This window comes from Heterocephalus glaber, unplaced genomic scaffold, assembly GCF_053883595.1.
Source record: "Heterocephalus glaber isolate CG9 unplaced genomic scaffold, H.glaber_assembly_v1.0 deba00001606, whole genome shotgun sequence".
NCBI lineage: Eukaryota > Metazoa > Chordata > Mammalia > Rodentia > Bathyergidae > Heterocephalus > Heterocephalus glaber.
The window spans coordinates 34,768,776-34,786,969 of NW_028258377.1; the positions used below are offsets into that span (position 1 = coordinate 34,768,776).

Consider the following 18,194-nt stretch of genomic DNA (forward strand, 5'->3'; position numbering starts at 1 on the left):
CTGATTTATCCATTTCATTGACTTGTATGGCCTGACTCATTCAAACTCAATGCTGACATAAAATCTCCGTGGCCCACAGAAGGAAATTTATAAAACAAGCAAACAGACAACCAACCAACCAACCAACCAAACAAACCAACAAACCATGAGCTGAACGTCCACTGCATTCCAGGTGCTATTTTTCTGAACCTATTTTTCAGGAACTGTCTCATTTAATCCTGCATCAATCCTATGAGGTAAAAGGGCATTATCTCTCTTTTACAGATTATTAACTGAGGTTCCTGGAGGCTAAAAGACTTGGTCAAGGTCATGGGCCTAGTACAGAATAAAGCAGGGATTTGAGTTCCAGTCTGTCCATCCCTAAAACCCAAGCTTTTCGCCACTTAGCCTGTGTTTCTGACCGAATCCCTTTAAGCCTCAGGAACAACTCAGGCTGGGGAAGGAGGTTTACATATACAGATTATGGCTCCTTTTTCTCCCAAAGCAGAATGGCACCCAATGAGACCCAGGAATCTGCATTTTTAAAGCCAGACCACCAAGTAATTCTTCTATTTGCTAAGAACCAGTGATTCTTTTACAGATCCTCCACTTCTGAGTAATTCTTAATGAAGAGAAGGACTCGAAGAGATAAGAGGGCTCCCAACAGTCTCAGGGGAAAGTTCAGGGTCAACTCAAAGATCTGGAACCCCTGGATCTAGGAGTAAGAACTGGAGAAGTTCACACCGAAAGGGTAGTTTGTCCATTGATAGAGGCCCTAATTCTACTTCTGGAGAGGAAGCTAAAGCTCTGCCGGGAGAGGGGCAATATGATTATGGGAGTGAGGCTGGTGAAGCGATATCTCAGGGCATTTTTCAGGGGCATCCAAGGGTCAGACTGAAAGGAATTAGGGGTTGTTCAGCTCATCTCTCACTTATGTTCTTTAACCCAAAGAGGCCAACAGACATGCTGAAGGCTGCACAGCTGGATAGTGACCATGCGGGTGGCAGTCTCTGTCTTTTTCCTTACTTTTTACACTACTACTATGTAGTGTAGTGGACTATACAGTCTACCACTAATATGTAGAAAAGAATCTGGTTTTATTTGAAAGCTCTCCACCACTGCAGAGAGGAAAGTCCAGATCAACACTCGTATTTTAATTAAGACACACACAGCTGCTCATGCCTTGTACAGAAATACCAACTTGTGTCACCAGAGAATAGGAATATATATGTATTTTTAATTCCCTGCCTGAGGACAAAAGGCCATTTTGAGGATTCTGAGGGACAGCTAGGTTCATGGTCAGCCATTTTCTTTCTAAGAGCAACCTGCTTGCCTGCTCCAGATCTTCTACAAAAAGCTGCAACATTTATGGTTTCACCTGCAAGGGAGAGAATGATACCCCTGTCCTCGGAGTCTGAAAGGAAGCTGGCCCAAGGAGGAGGTCACACGTCTGACGTGCCTTCCAGGGATGGCATCATTCCCTGAGCTGCTCCCCTCACCCTGTAGTCATCAAACGTCCTGATTGTGTCACTGTGATTCACTCAGTCTTGGCAACAGCTGTGGCAGATGAGCAAGGGTTAGAGAGTCAGAAGCCCAAAGTAAGGTCTCTATTCAGCCACAGCTCACTGTGAGACATAAAGCAGCCCACTGTGCTCTCTACCTCAGTTTATCCATCTGGAGAAAGGGCTGTATCACTCCGGCAGATATTCTTCACAAGCACGCTAAGGAACAAAATGCTTGGAAGAGATAAAGAAGCCATCTCAGCGTTTTCCAGACACCAGTCATGTGCCTTCTCTTTGACATTGGCCATAGGTCTTAATGAACAACGACACAGGGATTGTTCATGGAATCACGATAAGGTGCTAATGCATACATGGTCTGCTTCCATTTCATAGGTGTGGAAATTGATAGTTGTAAGAACAAAGGGGCTAAGCGCCTGTCTTCTCTAGGAGCAAGAATCAGAAGGATGGGAAAACAAAAGAAAACTCAGAAGATTTGGACCATTTCTGGAGGAGCATCATTCACAGTAGATTTGTCCCCAGAAAACATCCTCATGTAACCAACATGTCAAAGGTTTGCTGAAAAGTGGGTTTGCTCCTGGAAGCTACATTCACAGCCAAATAGGGTGCACTTGCTTGGTACTCGCTGAAAAGTGAGGCTGGTAGGGGGCTACTGTAGCGGAATCCTAAAGCAGAAGGTGGGAAATGAGTTGCTCCCAGTCTAGGAAGAGCATGGGATGTATGCCAGCAGCCACGGGAACAAGGGAGGAATGATGATAGCCTGGTGGAGTCAGGCAACGAGGAACACGAGAGGACGAGATGGCTGCTACTGCTTGGGAGGACTTAGTGAAGGAGAAGACATTTACACTTGGCCTTGGTGGGAGGTAGAATAGCACCCCTCCTAAAATGTCTTTGCCCTAATCTGCAGAACCTGTGAACATGGTAACTTATGTAGCAAAAGGGACACTTCTGATGTGACTAAGTTCACAGACCATTTTAATGGGGAAATTAGCCTGGATTATCTGGGTGGGACCAACCTAACTACTCCATCAGGGAGAAGATACAAGAGTGGAAGAAGTTCAGAGAGGTGTGGTGTTCCTGGGTTTGAAGCTGCAGGAGAGCAATTTGAGCCAAGAGTTGTGGGAAGCTTCTAGGTGGAAATGGTAAAGAAACTGATTATCTCTTGGAGCTTCTAGAAAGCATCACAGCCCAGCCAACACATTGATTTTAACACCAGAGAGACTTACAGAGTTCCATGGTGATAAATTTGCATTGTTTTGAGCCACTGTTTGCGGCAATTTGTTATAGCAACAACAGGAAGCTAACACAGCCTGGATGGATGGATGGATGGGTGGGATCAGTTGAGACAGAGTGGGAGGTCGAAGAGGGGGCTCTCAGTAAGAGAAAAGAGGGACAGGTTTCTGAGAGCTGAAGATACAGAGCCCAGAGCCATCCACTCAAGTATTTTGTGATGATGAAAATCTTCATCCGTGCAGAGGAAAAGCCATGAGTGATGTGAAAAGTGATTCGAAAGCCATGTGCCCCGTGTGGCTGTTGTGCACTTGATATGAGGTGAGTGCCGCCGAGGGATTGGTTTTTACATTTTTAATTCATTAAAAATTAAATTTAAATAGTCACTTGTTGCTAGTAGCAAGTGGATCTGATGGAACAGCCATAGAGAGCACTGTTGGAGATAATGTGCCAGGCTCAGTACTTAGAACTTCTACGCACGGCAGGCTATTTGATCCTTTCAAGGACCCTATAAGGTCACGGTATCATGGGGATCCCTGTGTACCTGAAGAGACAGCTCAGGCACTTGTCCACGAAGGCAGAGCAGTAAGTGGTGAAGCCAGGCTTCCATGGCCATGAGAGCAGAGCTTGTTCACAGATCCCGGACACCCTAATGGGCTCCACACTACACCTTCCGATGCCTTGTAGTCACACCAATGTCTATGGTAAGGAATTAGACATGCGATGAAGGCCATGGACACAGAGCTGGAGGCTGCCATGAGATACATCAAGAGGCCAGGAGAGGCTGCTCTGGGGAATGACATTGTCTGCGAGTACTGAAGGCTGAGGAGGCACTGGCCAGGCCAAAGAACAGTCAGATGGAGAGAGTCCCAGAAGAGGGGAGTGAAAGGCAATCAGAACGGCTTGGGTAGGGGTAGAAAGGAGCCTCAAGGGTCAAGGTTAGAGAAACTGGCAGAGGCCAAATCACATGGGGTCTGGAGGAATTCTGACTATTATCCCAAGGATTTGAATGTTATTTAAAAATTTTAGTGTGCATACACACCCAGATTTTATATACATGCATATATTATATTGTATTATATTCTCATGTACACAAATGTGTTTTTAAGTGTAACTTCTACATGGGAAATGGAGTAGATGTGACCAAGCATAGACCAGCAGAAGATAGCTAACTTCATCAACCAACATTATTATTAAGATCTTCAGGATCCTTCAAGTAGGGTGATGGCATTTTGTTTACATCTCTCATTTATATTTTCAACATTTTTCCCATTCCTTGCATTTTTACAAGCACCCTGTGATGGAAGCAAGGATTTTAATTTTTTTAATTAGTACATATTCGTGGTACATGATGATTCCATCCGTTGTGTGGAGTTGGTACACGTACGCGACACATCTTCTTTTTTATGTCCCCTTCCCTTTCTCCTTCCTCTGTTTCTTGGTTCCCTTCCCATCCACAGAAGATTTTGATCTTCACTTTGTGAACGAGCGAATACATTCTCAGAGAAGGGACCTGACTTCCCTAAGTCCCAGCTGGCTAGCTGCAGACCCAAGTGTAGAGGCCACCATGCCTGAGTGTCTTCACAGCTACAGCTCAGGCAAAGTGGGCTCCCAGGGCCCTTGGCACTGGCCAGAGCCCTGCTTGGTCCTGGTTGTCCTGAAGTTGTTAAAGGCAGCCTTACCTTCCGGATGCCATCATGTTTCATTTCGATCACATGGAGGGTGTAGTTGGTCCGGCGCCCTTTCTCATTAAACTGCACGTTTCCGGTCAGACCTTCGAATCGCACCTGGAAAACAAAGCCAAATGATGAGCAGTGAACTCAGAAGTTAAATTTCATGTTTGTTTGTTTGCTTTTCCTGTTGAAGTGAAAATCTCCAACTCAAGAATGTCACATGGCACGAGGGCTTGGAATAGCCTGACTGCTAAAACTCCCTACCCTGGGGCCTAGGTTTCAAAGTTTAATGGTCAGATAAAGAGTCAGCATATCTGCCCTTGTTCCCCACCTTAAGGAGAAAACATTGTATCTTCTCCATTCATACAAGGCATTCTCACTGGAAGTGTGGAGTACATGTCTTTAATCTGTTGAGAAGTTTCTGTTCTACTTCTAGTCTCCTGATAGCTTTTACCATGAACAGGTGTAGAATTTACTCCAATACTTTTTCTCCAACTAGTGACAGGATCATAAGGCTTCTTCCTTTCCTCTGTTAAAATGATGACTTTTGGGGGTGGATTTGCCAATGCTGAACCAACACTGCCATCCCTATAACAAAACCACTTTCTACATCCTGCCAGATCTGATTTCTAACAGTTTGTTTTGTTAAACAAATTCCTATCTATGTTCATACCTTTTTCTTCTATTATCTTTATCCAGTTTTAGGATTAGCACAATGTTGAGTTCCTAAAATGAGGGGAGTAGTGTTCCTTCTTTTTTCTGCTTTAATCGTTTGATATAATTTATCAGTTAAAATGTATATGAGCCTGCTGTTGTCATATAGGTAGGTTTTCAAGCTAGGAATATACTTTCTTTAATAGGTGCTATTCAAATTTGATATTTCCTCCAGAGTTAGTTTCATTAATTTGTCTTCCAAGGTACTTCTTAGAAGTTGTCAAATTTATTTCAAAACATATTTTTGAAATATGCTTTCTATATCCTTTTAAGTTCTGTAAAATCTGTAGTAATGTCTCCTAGATCTTTTTTTTTTTTTTTTTTTTTGTGGTACTGGGGATTGAACTCAGGTCCTTGCGCTTGCGCAGCAGGCAGTGAAACCACTGAGCTAAATCCCCAGCCCTCCTAGATCTTGATATTGTAATTTAAAAAATGTATAATTGATATTGTGTAACAAGAAGAAAAGGTCTAAAGGTGCAGGGGAAGTGGGAGGGGTAGGGGAAAGGAAAAAAGGGAAAGGAAAAAATATGAGAAAAGGAAAAAAATGGAAACAAAGTCTTTGCAAATAGGGAAGGGTGTAGGGGGTGAAGGGAGGGCAGGGGAAGGGGAAAAAATTAAGAACCAAGATACTGATGTAATGGTACAAGATCGCAATGATGAATGTAACTGTATTTTATACCGAAAATGTACCAATAAACTTAGTGGGAAAACCCCCCACAAAACTCCATACCCCTAGCCATGGCAGCTACCCATATAAAGCAGAGTTCTTTGCCATTGAGCTGGGGTTCATACTGAGTATCATTTCACCCAGTACTTTAGGGAGACAGTAACCGTGGTTGGAGTGCGTACCATGTGAAGTCTTTTTGCCATTCCTAATCAAGTACCACCACTACAATTCCATCCTTCTCAGGCACATGTCTGAAGATGAAGAAACTGAGGAAGGTCTGCAAAGGGAAGAGATTGATGTGCCAGTCCTGATAGGTCCTAAGGAGACCAAGACCAGGAGTCAGCCTTATGATACCTTGCATGAAGCTTGACAATGGTTCTCATTGCGCTGTGAGACTTCACTTGGTGGTAGCAGAGGGTAGGTAGCACACCTGGGAATATAAAGACCTGGGCTTGATTCCAGCCTCCCCATTAACAGCCTGGGGATGTGGGGTGATTCCTCTTTTTAAGCCTCCAGTGTCTGAAATTCCTACCCTCCCTATGTTAAATGACACAGGTAATGTGAAAATGCGTACAGGCTGAAGAGCTCTTGAGGAGTGCTGCCCATAGTGTGTGGGGCTTTACAGAGGTCTCAGCCAGTTAATGTAAACTTTGTGTTAGAACCCCAGACCATGCTTTATGGGATTTCTTCTCCTCTCATGAGTCAAATTAAATGTTCACAGACTCCTATCTTCAAGTTTGTGTAAAAGGTCAAGTGGTCAATGAGAGGATTCGAGACCTTTAGGATTGAGCCTGCAGCTCTGCAGATGATCAGTAAATCTCGTCCAAGTCCACCCTCAAGTCGAGGGTGAGTCCAGCTATCTCTCCTCAGCTCAGGAAGAAGAATCCACATTCTTAATGGTGACCCACTGCTGTGTGTCCTCAGATCCCTCCCACCCAAGGCCAGTGAAATAAATATGTTACCAACACAGATTCTGCCCTATGACCCAGCGCTGTTTATCTTTTTCTCCCTTCAAATAGCTTAAAAGGAAGTCTTGCAGAGTTTTATCTTTCTGACAGTGCTCAGTTCCTCTGCCTTTAGAAGGTATAAGAATAGCTGGTGTGTGTGTGTGTGTGTGTGTGTGTGTGTGTGTGTGTGTGTGATTTGACAGTGAAAGAGAGACTGCATTTGTGTGCATGAGTGCGTGTGTGTGTGTGTATGTGTGTCTATCTGTGTGTGCACCAGTTCTGAGGCTGACTCCCTCATCACCTTCTGGTTTGAAGTCTCACTGGGGAAGCCATGACAGGCCCAGGGTGCTGAGCAAATTATACAAGCCCTTCACTTTCTCGGCTGAAATCTGGAGAACTCTCCAGCTCTTAAAAAGGCTGGGCTGTCCTTACTTTTCAGAAAGAAAGAAAAGCACAGATCCTGTTGTAAAGAATAAAAGAAAGGAGCAATTCTGGTCCATTGGCAGCTTCACCTTCTTCTCTCCTTGGTCATTTCTTGTCAACATTCAGCTTTCCCGCTGGTTCAGGCTCATGACAGGGTTGTTACACTAGTACGTACCAGTTTAATTAGCTCACTTAGGAAAACAGAGTGGGGTAGATGTGCAGATGACTAGATGGTATATTGATTTGCCCAAAGACATCATTAATAATCTAAGGGGAATCTATATTTTGGGCTCAGTCTCAAATATTACACTGGTCATCAACATGGCACATTAGTATGGAAAATTGCATGACCTCTTTCTGACTCATTTTCCTCATTCATTTAATGGGAACAATTAGAGTTAATTATGCCAATTGTTTGAAAGATTAAATGAGATATTTTATGATCAATGCTTGGCCCGTGGTATTTCACAAATGCAGTTGTTGTTATTAACAGTGATACTAACACCACTACCATTTCCCAAGTGTTTCACATTCATGAAGCACTTCCACACGTACTCCATTTACATTCATAGGAATCCTGTGAGTTTTTGCTGTTTAGAAATTATGATCTTCACTTATATAAGAACTAAGAACCCAAAACCCTGGGAAGTGAAATGATCTGCTCAAGACTTATGACTAAGAAGTGGAAGATCCAGGCCTATGACCCAGAGCTTCTGATTGCTTAAAGTATCGAGTGGTCCCTCAAGCAGGGGCCAGAATTACTGTGCTGGGCTCTAGGTGGGCCACACATAAATATGCCACATAGTGCGTGCTACCTGCCTTCTACTACCACCCATGACACCTGCTGGCTGTCTCCAGGTGTGATCTGTTCATTCCCAAATGGATAGCGGGGCTTCTATCTGAACCTATTTCCTCATTTCCTTCTCAGAGAACTGAAATTCTTATCATCTTTTCTGGAATATAAGTGTTCATAAGTATATATCATTTAGATAATGATGATTGCTACAACTGCACTGTGTTGTATGTGTGAGCGGTATCTAAAAGAAAAGAATATAATAATTAAGTTTATTTGTCCAATAAGTTGTTGATCAGTAGAGAACAGGGGACTCTTTAAGCAGAAACGAGGATTTTGTCATTGTCACTTTTATATACCTCCTTCAGTTTGCAGAAAGGTCAAAGATCAGACCTGCAAAGTTCTAGTGATCACAGGTCCCCATGCATTGTCACAGTGTCTTCATAAGCAGCCGCTTCTCTGATGCTTACAGAAGCCTCATGAATTTCTGGCCAAAAGCAACAGCAAAGGTCATTTTGCCCATTTTATAGATAATCTCCTTGAGATTTTTTGATGACTGCACTTGCTGTAAGATTCTTAGTGTCAGGTAAAAGGGCCGAAGACCAAGACCAGACCAGGCCACAACAAGCCTTTATTAGGGGAATAGATCTGCCGGGCTGTCTCTGAACAAAGGAGAGACAAAAGCAATATGGCTGGGGCAGGGAGAGTCTTTTATAGAGACTGGGGTGGGGTTTGTAGGGGCTGAGGCGGGGTTGACTGAGGTAGTGACTAGGGAATGGAGGAACCAGTGATGTCACTAGGTGGTAGGAGGTGAGTGAGTATTAGGTTACTCTCTAGGTGGAAACAGGGGCATGCTGGGAAGAAGGGTTTGTTCTTTGGTGGGAGCAACCATCTTGGCATGACGTCACACAGGGGAAGGGGCAAGGCACCATAGGAAGAGGGCAGCAACTATACATAATAGCTGCTGAGGTGGTGGGAGACCTATCACTTAGTACTTAAGTAGAAGCCTGGGTTAAATGAAGACTTCTCCTGTCTATTTGGGGAGACTAAGACTTAAACACATGGAGGTAAACCTCAGTGTTGGAGAATGGGAAAGGAGACATCTCACAACCACTATTCCATGACAGCAGAACCAGGAGAGTTCAAGAGAATGGCTCAGCTGCAAACCATTCATCTTGGAGAGTCAGAACTTGGAGTTAGAGGAGGAAGCTTCTCAGAAAATATCAGCTCTGTGTAAGTCTGAACCTGCTGTCCCCATCCATCAGGTCTGAGCTCTGGATGCGTATCCTGCCCCCCTGCCCCAGGGGGAGTGAGGTCAGATGGATGGATGGAGCCCAGGCATTTCTCCTTGGTTCCTGCTCCTGCAGCTCCTGGCGCCATCCTGTTGCCCATCAGCTTCCTCCCTGATAGATGGAGAATTAACCTTGGGTTTCTTGTAAATGGTATTGAGTGCCGGGCCAGACTCTATTGGTGGTGGGATGCTGAAGCATACATTTTCTTTACTGCCTGGTGGCAGGAGAATGCTACTTAAAGTCTCTGTGACTTGAACCATGTTAAAAATTATTCAATGGTACTTGTTAAAGCACAGTAAGAACAGCTTTATTCTGGACAATCGAGATAGGCATAGGATCACTGTGATAAGATTCAGTGTGGGAGAGAAATTGGGCTCAGTTCCAAATATAGCATGGACAAGGGGGGACTAATAACTGAGGTTCAGGGTCAGAGTCCCTGGATGGAAAATTACTAAGAGGAAACATCAGGAGAAAGGGGGATTTTGGCTAGCCCAACCCAATAGGATTCTTGCTGATGACAAACCAGGGTAGTTAGAAATTGCCCAAGGGATGACGGAGGAGGAGGAGGAGGAGGAGGAGGAGGAGGAGGAGGTCAACTGTGGAGGGACTAAAGTGACTTAGCAGGGCCTTGTAGCAAAGCTGGATTTTACTTGGAAGTGAGTGGCTGAGTCTAGGAGGAGGCTCAGGAGCTTGACTAAATTCTGACCAAGTAACTCGTTCAGTTGTCCCCATTAACTATTTTTCCTCACCCTGTTCCGACCCAGAATCCAGGAAAGGCTGCCCTGGAAGAGACAGTTGAGCCACTCGGGGCCAGGGCTTCTATAACCTCTTTGTGGATGCCTTTTAAAAAATATTTAAAAATTCAGAATATGCTTCCAACCACTCTTTTCAATCAATTTTTGTGTGCAGTTTGGCTTTTAGCCCCTGGACTTTCCTAAAGGCACTTTCAACGATAACCAGATCTCTTTTTAGGCTGAGGCATGGGACTCTGTTGTCCTCTTCTTTCTGAGAGGTTACTTCCTCTAAGTCTCCTCCTCCCTTCTTGTTCATCCGTGAAGCCCTGGAAATGCTTAGGCTTCCATCCTGGTTTCTCTTTTCATTCTACATGTTCTCCTTGGCAAATTCCCCTGCTTGAGCAAAAAACTCAAACTCACTAACATTACCTTCAAGTTCCATGACCACCGGGTTAAGGTAGGTCCTTCCTTTTGGCCAGAAGGTGACTTGTGAGGACCACAAGCCAGGACCCTGCTGGATCACAACCTAGTCATTCTGGGCAGAATAAGTGTCAGATCCCTCTGTGCCACATCTATGGAAAGAATAATCTTAGCTCCATCTCACATATATCTCATTTGAATTCAAAGAGGGATCTACATTATGCAGCTTAAAATTTTGGCCCTTGTGACAAATCAGTGGACAAGGCAGTATGAAGAAGAGGATTGTATTCATTTAGCAAATGCAGCAATCAAGGCCTAGAAGAGTTGAGTAATTAGTCCAAGACCCCCACCCCCACCCCGCAATACTTCCCAATAGTGTGTGCTGGGTGGAGCCACAGTTAGAGCCCAGCTCTGCTCTGCCTGACGCCTAACAGGCCAAGTGTGATACCCACAAGTGTCTGCATGTATCTTACCCTGGTGTGCTGCTGGGTAAGATTAACATTCCTACCTAGGACCTCCAGAAACTGAATTTGTTCCCTGTTGAAATTCACCCTTCCTATAAAGCTTAGGTGACCATCCATCTCAGTTTGCTTGGGAGAGTTCCAGTCTACAGCTCTTGCTCTGGAATAATCGATAACAGCTCTCCCTTTCACGTTTTTCAGTGCTGGGGATTGCCTAGGGTCCTGTGCCTGCTAGGAAAGCACTCCACTACTGTGCAGAATTCCTCTCTCCCCCTTTCACTCAAGTGTCCCAGCTTAGATGACAAATTATATGATCATCCTGCTGAAGGTGCAGTTACTCGCCTATAGGAAGCCTTGCTAGTGTCCCTATTCAGTGGTACACTCTGCCCTCCTGAACATGCATAGCACCAAAAGCTTGTCTATGTGATTTAGGCCTTAATCCACACCTTTCTAGCCATTCTTTCTCCTAAGCTTGTCTTGCTTTTGAAACTGGATCTTCAGTGCTGAAAGACAGTGACTGTGTCTATACTCCTCTTACTTCCACACCATCCCGGGTCCCCTCTAGCAAATTGCTGGATATATACCTTCACTTGGATGTGCTTGTTTATTGGCTGACATTTTGCAAAAACAGAAACGAAAGTGAATGATCAAAATTTAGGGTAGGTATTTTAAAGTTGAGGTTTTGGGCTCAGCTTCTAGCGGTATCTGTGTTCCCCTCACTGTTGGTCATGAGCAAATATATGTATGCACTTGTGTGCATTTTCCTGGGGAAAAGACTCCGAAGTTTTTCTTTTAAAAAATCATATCCTTAAAGATCCATGACCTCCCACATGTGAAGAGCATGACTTTGAGTGGCATGGGTCTTTTTTGCCAACCAGAAGCAGACATATGGGCGCCATAATGTGGCCTCCTTTCTGGGGCTTCCAGGATGTGGGTTCATTAATATTCTGAACAACTCCCTGGGAGGCATTCAGGGTGCAAGTAGGCTAGGCGGGCTGGTTATCTTTCTTCTGCTGTTAGGGAAATTACAGTGGGGTGTATGTGGCTACACAGATATGGCCTGAGGCTATGTGCTGCTGTGGGGCTGGGTCGCAGGTCCTGTGTCTCCCCTCCTGGGCTGGGCCTTCAAAGCTTTTGAACAGTTAAGTGCACGGAAGGAGAGGTTGACTAAGTGTGGGCTGGAGTCCAGTTTCGCTACCAGTTAGCTGTATAATTTTGGGAAGATTTTTTTAATCTCTCTGAAGCTCAGTTTCTCCACTTATAAAGCCCAATTAATAAAAGCCCGTTTACTTACTGTATCAAGGTTTCAGTGAAATGATATGTGTAAATGTTCAGAGCTCTGTGCACAGTAAGCCCTTCACACATCATAGCTGTTATTACCACTCATTTTTAGAACTAGACCCTGCAGCCTGTCAGCCTCCAGGTAGGCTGTGCTGGACCTGCAGGTCTAACTAGCTGGCTCTGCACAAGCTGAGCCACAGTGCCCCCCCCCTCCCCCGGCCCCAGTGTGGCCTGAAGGCCAGTGGACACAGGTCAGTGTGGAGACCTGAGCCTCCAGGGCCTGGGTTCCAAGGACGAGATCTTGTCAGGATTTACCTAGCTGGTTATAGGCACAGTTGCCCCTAGGGCGGGGCTGTTTCAGGAGATGGTTCTAGAAGGCAAAATGGCTTCACAGTGGACATGTCTGGGTTTTGGGATGGCCTGGACTGGCCAGCAGGAGGAGCCCTGGTGAGGGGCCCGGTTCCGCCTGCTGTTAAGCTGCCCTGTGACGCTGCGAGAGTCACTGGCCACTGTGATTCAGCTGTCTCACTGGTGAAGTGTGGGAACACGAGAGTAATCTCTAAGGTCTCAGTCAGCAATAAACGCTTGATTCTAGGTGCCTAAGGATGATGCGATAAGGTGTCAGCCTTAGGGTAGGAGCTTTTTTTTTTTTTAATTAATTTTATTGGTACAATGTAGGTATACAGTATAATGACATTAATCATTGGAAATTTGCACCTTTACAGAATCTCTCTTGCTTCTTATTTTCTCCCCATTCCCCTGCCCTCCCTTCAACCCCTCCATCCCTCCCTATTTACAAAGACTTTGTTTCCATTTTTTCCTTTCCTCATAGTAATTCTGTTCCCTTCTTTCCTTTCCCCTACCCCTCCCACTTCCCCTTCCCCTTTGCCCCTTTTCTTCCTACTTCACATTATCTATTATACCTTTTAGTCCTTATTTACACTTTCAGTTTCTCACACTAGAGAAACTATCTGGTATTTACACATGTGTGTCCTATTTATTTCCCTTAAGAGTATCATCTCAATGTGCATCCATTTAGCTATAAATGTCTCTAATTTCTCATTCTTTACGGCTGAGTAGTACTCCATTTTATTAAAAAAAAACACATTTTCTGTATCCAATCTCCAGCTGATGGGCAATTGGGCTGCTTCCAAGTTTTAGCTATCACAAATTGTGCTGCTATGAACATGGGTGTGCATATATCACTGTGGTATGATTCTTTTAATTCTTTTGGGAAATACCCAGCAGGGGAATACCTGGGTCAAATGAGACTTTCAGTCCTAGTTCTTTGAGGTATCTCCATACTGATTTCCACAGTGGTAGGAAAAGATTTTATGAACAAAACCTCAGTTGCCTGTGAACTAGCACAAACAATCAATAAGTGGGATCTCTTATTAAAAAGCTTCTGCTCAGCCAGAGGAACCACCAACAGTGTGAAGAGACAACCCACAATGTGGGAAAAAATTTTCACCTGCTGTTCCTCAGACAAAGGTCTACTATCTAGAATCTATAAAGAATTTTTAAAAATCAGACCTCCCATATTTAAAGATCCAATCCAAAAATGGGCATCTGAAGTGAACAGGCATTTCTCCCACAAAGAAGTAGAAGCAGCAAATAAACATACGAAAAAATGTTCAACATCACTGGTCATTTGAGAGATGCAGATGAAAACAACCCTGAGATTCCACCTCACCCCAGAAAGAATGGCTGCTATCATGAAATCAACCAATAACAAATGCTGGCGGGGCTGTGGGGAAAGAGGAACCCTGCTCCACTAGACTGGTGCAACCACAGGGTTGGAACTTTCTACTTTGTTTGTTCCCTGTAGCACTGAGTCTCTTGAGGGCAAGGCCTTGCCTTCTCTTACAGCCTCAGTGCTTGGCCCCAGGCCACAGTATGCCCCCTACTGATGAAAAGCATGCACACCCTGCTGGTTCCAAGACAACTTACAGAAGGTCATTACTCTTTTGACATGGAAAATTTGCTTCATTTCCAACTCTGCTGGCGGCAGGAATAGAAAGAGCAGACATTCTAACCAGTAGGACTTAAGTTAGGCCATGAGATAAAAAAACACTGACCTACATCCTCAACCCTTTTTTATGTTTTCATTACAAGACAGAGACTTGCTACATCGCTACTTTGCCCAGGCTGGGCTGAAACTTGTCATCTTTCTGCCTCAGCCTCCCAGAGTTTTGAGACTATAAAAATGTACCACTATGCCTCGAAAATTTGATTCTGATTCTCAGAGCCGGTTGAGGCCTAGGAGCTGTCTTTCCAACCTCCTCATTTTCATGGATAAAGAACAGGAGGTCCCTGGGAGATCTGAATGACTATTTTAAGTTTTCTCAGAGAGATCTGCAGCCCAGCCCTCCCGCCTCCTGGTTCAGAGCCCTTGCTGCCAGTGCATTGCCTCTCAGGCTCCGTGCCTCTCACATGGCATCAGAATACCCTTCCAGGGGCGTCATTAAGATAGGGGAGGCCAGGGAGTTGGAAGGGGCATGGAGCCAAGGGCAGGTCCCTGGAACCTTCTGAAACCGGGCTTACATTGCTAACAGAGTCTGTGTCCACTGCCGTGGCAGGAAGAGCATTTGAAATAAGCTGGGGGCAGACGCTGCCCCAGGGCTGTCATTCATTCAGGAAGCTGCCTGGTGTCTGCTGTGACTACCTAGTCACCGGGGACCACCTTGGCATGTGTCCCTCTGGTTCCTGAGGCTTCTGGTTAGCTTCATTTCAAAGCACAGGACTTCTCATCCTCTCTACATGCAGGCCCTTCAGCAGGCCGAGGGACAACTGGCGGCTTTCCTTTTGGTTGTGAAAACCCAGAGCTGTGCACATGTGTTTGGAAAACAAATGGGAATTGTTGTACATTTTGCTTTGTGTTTCTCCTTCATTCAGAAACACCTGTCTCCCTCCCTGAGAGCACAAATCCACCTTCTGGTGAATGCAGTAGAATTGGCAACTGGACTGGTTGGGGAGGGTGGGTACTGAGCGACATTTACACCAAAATCTCTCCCTGTTGTTGATTTACTGTTATACCTGATGATTTGTCATTCATTTGCAGTTAGCTCTCACCAGTCTCTTTGGAAAAATGGCTTCTCTATCAGGAGGCATCCGAGGCATAATGCCGTGCTGTGCTTGGCTGAGAACCAGCTTGGGCTTGGGAACTTCTAGAGACTTCTAGTACCTCCAAGAGTGAGTCCTCAGTGTTTTCTAAACCTGGAATGTTAAATATATGCCCACAGGTACCACTGTCTCATCCTGCTTCTACAGCAGACATATCACTAATTGAATATTTATGCTCTTGTCTGTGGTATCTGCTTTCAGCCTCAGAATCCTTTGCATAGCCAATCAATTGTAGTGGGTGTAACGGGTTTCTATTATTATTCTTTAACTGTTCCTAAGCTCAAACAGAATTGATGATTGCAATGCCAGGAAGCAAGACAGTAGGATCAGAAGTACTGAGAAGCATTTCCAGGTGTCCCCATACAGCAGACCCTTCTGGAATGTGCAGGCAGAACAGAGGTAATGAAAGCAAAGCCCAGGAGACTGGTAATGTGCGCTGCCATCATCCCTGCGTATTTCAAGTTCCCTTTCTAAATACAGAGATCATTGGCTTTCCTTGTTCAGCATATCCCCAAGCAGAAAATACAGCTTTTATACTATGAGGAATGACTATTCTCCATTACATATTTGTGTAATTTTTGACATGAGGCTCCATCTATGCCAAGAGCTACAAACACAGTGCAGTGGTTATTCCAAACTTCATGCATGTTTTCCCTTCTCTTTTTTTTTCTGGTACCCGGGATGGAACTCGGGACCTTGTGCTTGGGCGGCAGGTGCCAGAGCCCCTGAGCTAAATCCCTGGCCCTTCCCTTCTCTTTTTAATAGCTGTTTACCTTTGATGCTAAATTCTCCAGTAGGATCCCATTAAATTGGAAAACTGCCAGCCTTACCTGCTGCAGGGCTCTCTGGATGTCGATTCCCTGACCCCAAGGCACAGCTGGGTTTGCCAGACAGTCCCCAGCGTTCCCCCGGCGAGATATATCAATCCTCTGCCTCCGTAGGCTCTGGAAAGCCTCCGCCATGACCTTCACCCCATCATAGGTGAGCGCAGAGGTGTACTAGAGAGAGGAATGAGACAGGCATCAGAGGGAGCTGATGGGAAGGCATGGCGGGGAGCTGTAGGTGGGAATGTGCTTCTGGCAAGGACGACTGCGCTACACCGGGTGGAAGGAACAGGGCTGGGGGACGTGGTGGACCAGGGAGCGACCCCTGCCCCTTCCCATGCACTGCTCCCTACACTCGCCAGGGCCGCTCTGAAGGGCGACTTCAGTATGGCCCCCGGGACATTCAAAAAGAAGCCAGAATTCTAGACTCGCGTGTGCAATGTGATTTTCAAACGATGTTGGTTTAAGAGGGGGGAAATGCATGCATTAAATACAACACACCGCAGGCCAAACACATGAAAAATCAGTTGGTTTTCTCTGCATTATAGCCACCAGTTGGGAGCCAAAAAGAAATGATTATTTTACCCTCTCTTGTAACAGTGGAAGAAGAAAATATTCTGAGACAAGTGAGTTCTTAATTATTTCTGTGCATGGGTCTCCCAAGCGGTGAGTTTCCATCCTGTGTACTTTCCTGGAGTATATTAATGGTAGCTCTCAGTTTTTCCCCCACATGACCAAAAGGGTGGTAAAACATGTAGTTGAGACCACAATGGGATAACAGTCCAGGAAAATAATTTCTGGGCTTGGAGCCCATATCTGTCTTCTTTGTTAAATTGTTCCTAATCCTCTGGTGCTGTCTGGCACATTGTATTCACAGAATAGAGAGCTGCAGAACGAATGTTAAGTATTTTTTCTAGTGTTTAACATTGCTTTTTTCTCATTTAAAAATTATGCTACATTTGGAAATTGAGTGGTATATTCACATATTAGTTGATCAATTCCCGTGTCTGGCTCACTCCTTGATTTAAAGCACATTTGCGATTTTTGTTTGTTTAAGCTCATAATGAAATAAGTCTTAATTTCTCCCCTCAATGCTTTCTTGCAGCATTGGGGATTGAACCTAGGGCCTTGACCTGATAGGCAAATACTTTACCACTGAGCTACCTCCCCAGTGTTCTAAATAAATTTTTCTTTTGAGGTAAGAGTCTTGCTAAGTTAGCTGTGATTACAGGCATGTGCCACTACACCTGGCTAAGTCTTCACTGCTGAAGAATTAAGTCAGTTTGATCAATAGTGGGCTGAGAAGCATGTCGGTTATACAGCCTGCAATTTACAAACCAAATTGACTGGAGGGATTCACTGCCCCTGATACCATCTTGGCCTCAGAGTCCTTCTCAACCCAGCGGCCTGCATAGCCACTGCCAAGCTATTTGATCTGACACGGGAAGAAAAATTACTTGCTCTCTTTATTCGGAACCATTCTCAAATAGCAAACAAAAGAGAATTTGGCTGCAGGAGTAGGAGAGGCATTTCTGGGAAGTGGACACTGTGCATGATAATTGACAGCTGACTCTGAGGTAGAGATCTGCTAGATAATCCTTAATTAGTTTTCCCGATACTCAGCTGGGCACATGGCTGTCCAGAACAGGGCCAGCTCACTGTATAACTCAAGGACGCTCCACCCACAGGGGTAAAGCTTCCTTCTGAGCTCTGTGATATTGTACCCTGACTAGAATAGAGACAGAAGCTTTTCGCTTCCTTTGTAGTCACATGAGGGTGGTTTCCAGGTGAGTGGAAGATCTGTGTGTGAATTTTGCAAATAATTCTTAAAAGCAGTTGTGTGTTCCATTTCTCTTTTTATCTTCCTGCCGGGTAGAATGCTGAGGTGATGGCTGGAGTTTAAGCAGCCGTCTTGGACTGTAAGACAGAACCCATGTGCTGAGGACAGCAGAACAAGACAGAAGAATCTTGGGTATTTGGTGACTGTGGTGTGATTATATAAACTCGGGACTGCTGAGTCTTGAATTTTGCATACCAGAGAGAAAAACCATGTCTGTCTTGTGAAAACCATTGTCATTTTGAGTTTTCTGAATCTTGCATTATATACTCGAAA

General features: G+C 44.8%; 1 protein-coding gene across 2 annotated transcripts in view; it reads right to left on the reverse strand.

The window, feature by feature from the left end:
- Window positions 1-18,194, reverse strand: part of Gria1 (glutamate ionotropic receptor AMPA type subunit 1) — a 309,950-nt gene that overhangs the window by 112,850 nt on the left and 178,906 nt on the right. For both annotated transcript variants that reach the window (XM_004836538.4, XM_004836539.4), the window contains exons 7-8: window positions 16,088-16,255; window positions 4,412-4,516 (exon numbers count right to left, since the gene is read on the reverse strand). In XM_004836538.4, coding sequence (XP_004836595.1) covers window positions 4,412-4,516; window positions 16,088-16,255 — 273 coding nt within the window. The remainder of the gene's footprint in view (window positions 1-4,411; window positions 4,517-16,087; window positions 16,256-18,194) is intronic.